This window comes from Streptopelia decaocto (assembly GCF_964273445.1).
Source record: "Streptopelia decaocto genome assembly, chromosome: 12".
In the NCBI taxonomy this organism is placed as follows: Eukaryota; Metazoa; Chordata; class Aves; order Columbiformes; family Columbidae; genus Streptopelia; species Streptopelia decaocto.
In genome coordinates this window covers 2,794,382-2,801,560 of record NC_138667.1, presented here as the reverse complement: position 1 = coordinate 2,801,560, position 7,179 = coordinate 2,794,382, and the positions used below count along the sequence as shown (strand labels likewise).

At 57.9% G+C, this 7,179-nt stretch overlaps 1 protein-coding gene across 1 annotated transcript; it reads left to right on the top strand.

Moving 5' to 3' along the window:
- Positions 1-5,137: 5,137 nt before the first annotated feature.
- Positions 5,138-6,797, top strand: NKX2-5 (NK2 homeobox 5; the record flags this gene model as incomplete). Its single annotated transcript, XM_082063776.1, has 2 exons — positions 5,138-5,429; positions 6,187-6,797. The coding sequence occupies 2 exons, from the start codon at positions 5,138-5,140 to the stop codon at positions 6,795-6,797; spliced, it is 903 nt and encodes a 300-aa protein (XP_081919902.1).
- Between the last annotated feature and the right edge of the window lie 382 nt (positions 6,798-7,179).

Genomic DNA, 7,179 nt, shown 5'->3' with positions numbered 1-7,179 from the left:
TCCTGGAACAGCCTTAATAGCGCGATTGCTGCAGTAGCGCCCAGGTGCTGGGAGAGGGTCAGTGGGAAGGAGGACGAAATGCCAAATCGCTCTCTCTTCACCAGGGAACCCAGCACAAGTGTAGGCAGAAAGAGTTATAGGCAAAGTAAATGTAAAGCTTTGGATTTATCTGACCGGCTGAAGCAAAAGCTGGCGGGGGGGAGTGAAAAACGACCTCCAGCGCCTGAGGTGCAAGAGCCGGATTAATTGTCAGATTCCAGGCACAGAGCCCAAGGGCAAGAGGGGAAAATCCACGGTGGCATTTTCTGTCCAAGTTCCCCTGCCCAAGTCACCCCTCCGAGTCACCGACGGAGACAGAAAGCGGCGACCGAGACACCTCCCGGGCGCTCCTCCCGCGGCCTGCCTGAAAAACGGGGCGTGGGGGCCCCAAAACCCAGACAACACGGGACAGGTTTATTCCGGGCTCTGCACAAATTGTCCTGCAATAAAGGGAAGACACTTCAGTGCTTTCTGGCTGCTGCATTCGCGGGCTGTTGTGCCCTGGCACCAGACGGCCCGGCTGGACCAGCGCTCTCCAGCCGGTTTGCACGGAGGGAACGGGCCCGGTGCTCTCCTTAAGCTCACGGTAGGAAGGAGCTGGGATCCGACAGCGGCGGGCAAGAGCCCCCGGAGGTGGCAGCAAAGCGGCCACCTCGCACCTGCCCCCGCCGCCGGGGAGCGGGGCTGTCCCGGAGGAGCCCCCCGGCTCAGGGCTCAGCAGTCCCGACCACCGGGCAGGGGGGAGGCCCCTCGCCAAGGGCCCCCTTCATGTCAAGGTCAAAACTCTTATTTTCTTGCGCAACGTCCGAGGACGGGGAGGCCATGGCCGAGGAGCGGAGCTGCTCCCCCCGCCAGCAGCCCCAGCGCTGGAAGCAGAGCGGGGGAGGCGGGGGAAAGGCGAGCTTGGTTAGAGCTTGAAAGGACCGGGGCGGGCGGGGGGAAAGAAGGGGAAAGAAGAGGAAAGGAAACCCGCAAAAATGTCAAGAAAAGACGACGCGTTTAGCTGCAGCAGGACGGAGCGCCTGGACAGCTCCAAAGCCATTTTCCTTTGCAGAAATCCGACGGGATGGAAGCAAACCCTGCCCCGGCCCCCGCCGCCGGGCAGTGCGCTCCCCCGCAGCCCCCAGGCCCCTCCGAGACCCCGCCACAGCGGATACGCACACGAGGCCAGCAATCATTGCAGACGGATTTATTAAACCGGGGATCGCCGGTTTTCAACATCCCTTTCCCATCTCTTGGAAGAAATAACTGGCCAAAAGAACTTGGGGAGTCCTGGGGACCCCACAGAAATCCCAAGGTCCCAGCGGCTCCCGCCGCCCACGATGGGAACCGGGAGATTGGCACAAGTTCTCGCAAGGAAACCCTAATAGGCTATTTCTGGACTACTGGCTCTTAACAAATCTATAGCACCTGAAGTGTTAGCACTCAATTAGTGACAAGGTTTCAAACCCCGGCGTTTACTGGTGAGGTATAAACAGAGTCCTCGGGAGATAGCCGGGAATTAGAACGGGAGGGGGCCCTGGACATCTTAACCGACTGGGATTAGGAGGAAAACTTTTTTAAAAGGCCCCATCTCTCTCTCTCTAAACAGTCCGAGGTGTCGAAAGCTCGGGGGGAGAGAGGATGTGCTCTGCGGAGCTAATTGTGGGGTTGGGCTTTTTTGTTTGTTTTCAGCAAGAAAATTTTAAAAGAAAAAAAAAAAGTACGAATTGCTTTTAGCAACCCCAGAGAGAAGGAACGATCGAATGTGGAAAACAACTCTCGCCTGCGAGGGGCTTTTCGGGGCCAGAACGGGCAGCGTGAGCGAACGGGCACCCGCCGCCTTCCCCTCCAGCCGGGAAAACAGCGGCGGCTTTGCTCACCTCGCCTCTCACGACCCCCCGGTTCCCGGGTGGATGGGGGGGCTGCAGAAGGCGTTTCGGGACCCTCCTCTGAGGTCCTGTCTCCTTTTCTTTTTTTCAGCGTCTATTTAAATTTCGATTCTGATTTCGCACCCGCTGGCCTACAATCAAAAACGGCAAGAGAGCTCGGGGTGCCGGGGATGCCTCCCCTCTCACCGCCCAAGGCCAAACCCCATTTTCCTGCTCGGAGTGAGGATTTATACTGGCGACCCCTCCAGCCCTGCCCTGCGGGCTCAGCCCGGACGGGTCACCCCGGTCTGGGCAGGACGGGGACAGGAGCGGCGGCGCCTGAGGGCTGCACCCAGGGGCCGGAGCTGGGTGAAGCGGTCGCCTTTGTCCCCTCTGCTCGGTCAAGATGCCGTTTGCAGTCGGATCCTGGCTACAGCGGGCTGCTAGAGAGCAAAGCGGGATGGGAAAAGAGGGGGGGAGAATTGGTCCTGAGCCCCGACCCGGAAGGTCCGTGAGCTGCTGTATGTCAGTAACTTATTCATCAATCAGCCAGACACAGAGCAGACCTGGCCGCTCTTTGCGGAGTGTTTGCTTTTTCACCAATTATTGCGGCCCTGCAGCTCTTTTTGTTGATACAGTAGTTCTAAAAAGTGCTAATGTTCATTTATCAGGGGGCCGAGCCCGGGACTCCCACTAGTTGTGATTCTTCCAAAAATATAAACACGAAGAGAAGGGCTAAGGCTAAAGCCCCCATTTGTTTCTAAACTGCAGTATTAAAAGTGATGCATTGTTGAAGATAAAGCGGAGATAACGCTGTCTGTCTCCAATGAATGTCTCCCCGACGCATTAATGACATTCCAAATGATAGCTCCGGCTTATCGTTCAATTAATCACTTCCACCCTTTGCAGCCGGGCCCACATCGATCGGGAGCCGCCGTGTGATTGGGGGGCTGGAGGAAACCCGTCAATCCTCGGTTCACAGCCGTGTGTCTGCCGGCAGCTCCCCTCCCGGTGGGTGCAGAGCCCGCCGGCGGGGCTGCCCCGTCGGGGATGCGCTCCGGGCCCGGGGCGGCCGAGATTGGGCACCCACCGGGTCGGGGCCGCTTTCTCCTCCGTGTTAACCGAGCAGAAGGGAACCTTTGGGGTAGGCACTGCCTTGTGAGCTCCGGGCTTGAGCTGGGAAGGCCGTTTTGGGCCCGGGATGGAGGCAGTGAGCACTGGACCCCGTTTCTTCCGTCCCAAGGAAGGTGGATGCCATCAAGGCAGGATAATCTGCGGGGGTGGGTCTGGATTTTGGGGGAGATGGGGATCAGTTCGTTATGTGAGTATTTATCTAACCTATCCCGATTAGCTTCTAATAAAAAGGAGGTGACGAGGTTAGAAAGATCACCGGGTGGTGCAGAGGGCGAGGGGTCCCGCAGACACCCGGCAAAGTCCCGGTTCAAGGTCCCTCTCCCGAGCCGAGCTCCGCGGTTGCCTCCAGCTTCCCGGGCACCTCATCCCTTTTCCTGCCGCCGAGGAAAATGCGCTCCGAGCAGCCTCGGGCACTGCTTTCCCAGGGAAGTCCGCAGGAAACGCAGCCGCCAAGAAGGAAATGGTTGCCCTCCTCCTCTCATTAAACAGGAATATTTCAGGCGTCCCCGTCCACACTAATCGCTCCAATTTTCACCTCAAGATCCGGATCTGGTTCGCGAACAAACCGCTCCCAGGACACCCGCAAACGGCTGCGAGGGGCTGTGAGCGCCCTGGCGGCTCCTGCACCAGCAGCGGTCCCCGGAGACCGCAACGAAACGCACAGCACCGTCCGCCAAGTATCCTTAGCTAAATTCCCCGGAATGGAGCCCGAGGGTATCGAGACACAAAAACTCGGGAGCGGGAGTGTGAGAGGGGACAGCAGCACGCACGTTCAGGAGGGAGCAGCCCAGAGTGCAGCTGCGGGCAGGTGCCCGCGTTTTTACGGGCCTTGGAGGATTTCCTCCGTCTGCAGGAGGAGGAAGGATTTGCAAAACTAACCCTGCGACCCCCCCAGCCAAGGACCCCCCAACTCACCGCATCCCCGCGGGGCTTCTCCGCTCGGCCCCCGGCCCCGGCTTTACCTCCCGCCACCCTCGGCCACGCCGGGGCTCAGAGTGGACGAGCCCATCTGCACCGAAGAAGTCGCTAGAGGATATTTTTTATTACTATTATTTCCTTCCCCCCCGAAGCCAGAAAGCTCTGTAACGCCCCTCCTCGACCTGCGACTTTGCCGTTAAGGTTTATTTCATCGACCCCAAACGCGTTAAATTACCGAGCTCTCACTTCTACCCGGGAATCCCGGGGCCTGCGGGGACCTGGTCAGTGGCGGGGCTGGTGCCCGCTCCCGGCCGCAAGCGAGGGGCAGGTTTCCCGTCCCCAGGACCCTGTATATTTTGCAACGCCTTTAACCCACCCTTCTCGCAGAAAATGCTGCTTGTGTGTTTGCTTGTTTGAAAGCTTTACAAACAGTGGTGGGGAATAATCCAACCAGCATTCCCCCATCCAAAGCCAGGCAGGGCTGTTTAGGCTCTCTCTCTCCTATCAGCTGGATTTTGCGGGCGTTATGCTACTTCAGAATATCTGTATAAACCTTAAACGCGGATTTCCCCTGGAATGCGCTTCACACAACAGCGAACTCACGTTTTCTAATTCCTGCGATCGAATATTGCAGAATTGTAAAAACGAAAGCTCCTTTCCCTCGTTAAAAAAAAAAAAAAAAAAAAAAAAGAAAGAAAGAAAGAAAGAAAAAAAAAATAAAATCAGCACATATTTGTTTGATGGTTTCCTCCTGGCCTGTTTGTTTAATCTGACTGTATGATAGACGGCATCAGATAGTGGCTTTGTACACATTAGGCCATTCTGGATCTTTTTTTTTAATGGATCAACAAACTCAGCGGGGAAAAGCTGGATAAATGCAGTGCCGCCCCTTTAAATGAGTGGGGATGTTTTTGAGATGTATTACTATATTAGGTGACATGGAACTTTGCATCTCTCATACCATCACTGCAATGTTGGCCAATAGAAAGCTAAAGTTACCCAAAAACTGCCTAGTCCCTCCTTCCCTTCCCTTATGGTCTGGTCCTACCTGCCTCCAGTGCACAAGTCAAGGCTACTCGCGGGAATGCTATGTGCCCCCTCCGTGAGCCCACGCTCCACCACTGCTCCAGCTTGGCTGCTCCCCACCTCCTTTTCCATGACCCTGGGCTCCGGCCGCTGCCCTGCTCCCCTCCGCAATGTTTCCTAGTCCTGTGACAACGACACCCTTCTCGGTCAAGGATATTTTGAACCTGGAACAGCATCAGGGCGGCCTGGCCTCCATGGAGCTCTCCTCCCTGGCCTCCCCCTCCTGCATGCTGGCCACCTTCAAGCAGGAGACGTTCAACGCCGACCCCCCGGCCCTGCCCGACCTGCGGGAGGAGCTGCCCGAGCCGCACTCGGCCAAACCCGCCGCCTTCCCCGGCTCCTACTACGTTAAAAGCTACGTGGAAATGGACTCGGCCAAGGACACCAAGGCGGACAAGAAAGGTAAAGTCAGCGACTAACGGCGGTGCTGGTCGGGGTTCGCCGGTAGCCTCCGAGCTAAGAAAAAGGGAGGGCAGGGGGAAGGTGACACGCAGCCCGGGGCGGCTTTGGGTGCCCGGGGGCAGCGGGGACGGCGCAGGAAGCACCGCGCCCGGCCTCAAGGTTCGCTGAGCATCTTTAGCCCATCGTGGCCCCGCGGTGCATGGGAGGGACAGACCCACCGCGGGCCGAGTCCCACCGACCCCCACCCGGGAGACCCCCGAGCATCCCCCGAGCGGGGCCGGGGCTACAGCCGCGCTGGCTGCCCAACGGGACGGGCAAAGCTGCAGGATGATACGCGAGACCTCGAGCTTGTCCAGAGAGAAATTAGGAGACATTTTATTTTCAAGTCTCTCGGTTGGAACGTACGCCCGTGGGGTCCGGGTAGGAGTCAGTAGAAAGGCTACGTGCGACAAATCCGTGCAGTGGCACAGGCTGTCGCGACTCAGATCAGTGCACAGAGCATTCTTGTTTTCAAATAAAACAAGGAAACAAAAAGACCGACGGAAAATTGCTAAAGAGGTAGAAGAGTGGGGCAGGGCCTGTCCCATGCAGGAGAGGGTCGCCGCGGCGGCCTGCGGGACCAGGGTGCAGAGAGACCGGGGAAGCGCGGGGGAAGCGCCGCTCACTCACAGGGCACACGGTTTATTGAATATTGCTTTATTTTTTGGCACTTTTTTTCCTTTCCTTCCCCTTTTTCCTTTGCCTATTTATTTTGCAGCAGAACTGTGTTCCCTGCACAAGAGCCTGGAACAGGAGAAAAGAGATCTGGAAGATCCCGAGCGCCCCAGACAGAGGAAGAGAAGGAAACCTCGCGTCCTCTTTTCTCAAGCCCAAGTCTACGAACTTGAGAGAAGGTTCAAGCAGCAGAAATACCTCTCGGCTCCTGAGAGAGACCATCTAGCGAACGTCCTAAAGCTCACCTCCACCCAGGTGAAAATTTGGTTCCAGAATCGAAGGTATAAATGCAAAAGGCAGAGACAGGATCAGACGCTCGAAATGGTGGGCATCCCTCCCCCCCGGCGGATAGCGGTGCCGGTGCTGGTTCGCGATGGAAAGCCCTGTCTGGGGGAGTCCTCTCCATACAGTTCGCCGTACAATGTCAGCATTAACCCCTATAGCTACAACGCCTACCCCGCGTACACTAACTACAACAGCCCCGCCTGCAACGCCAACTACAACTGCAACTACCCGTCCATGCAGACCATGCAGCCTTCTGCGGCCGGCAACAACTTCATGAACTTCAGCGTCGGGGACTTGAATTCAGTGCAGACGCCCATCCCGCAGGGGAACGCGGGGATCTCCACGTTGCACGGAATCCGAGCCTGGTAGAGCCCCCCCCGCACCCAGCCTGCCCCGCTCCGTGGGCCACGGCCGCCGACGGGACCGCACCGCCGGGGATGGAAGGGCTTCGGCCGCTCCTGCGAGCCGGTCTCGGGACATTGCCAGCTGCGGGGGATGCGGACAGTTCTGTGTAGCACCCCGGTGGAGTTCATTACTACGGCGGCCATTTCCAGCGGGGAGGTTTTCAGCGTTTCGTGCGGTGGCCGCGCTCCGTGCGGGGCCAGACGGGCAGGGGGGCTCGGTGCTGCCTGCACCGCCCGACTGGTGCGCCTGGCCCCGGCCCTTCTCGCTCTCCCTTCCACCGGGGTCTTCGCCCCAATAATTCCCTCCTTACTTCCTACAAAGCAGACGGTCAATTTGCTTGACTTGT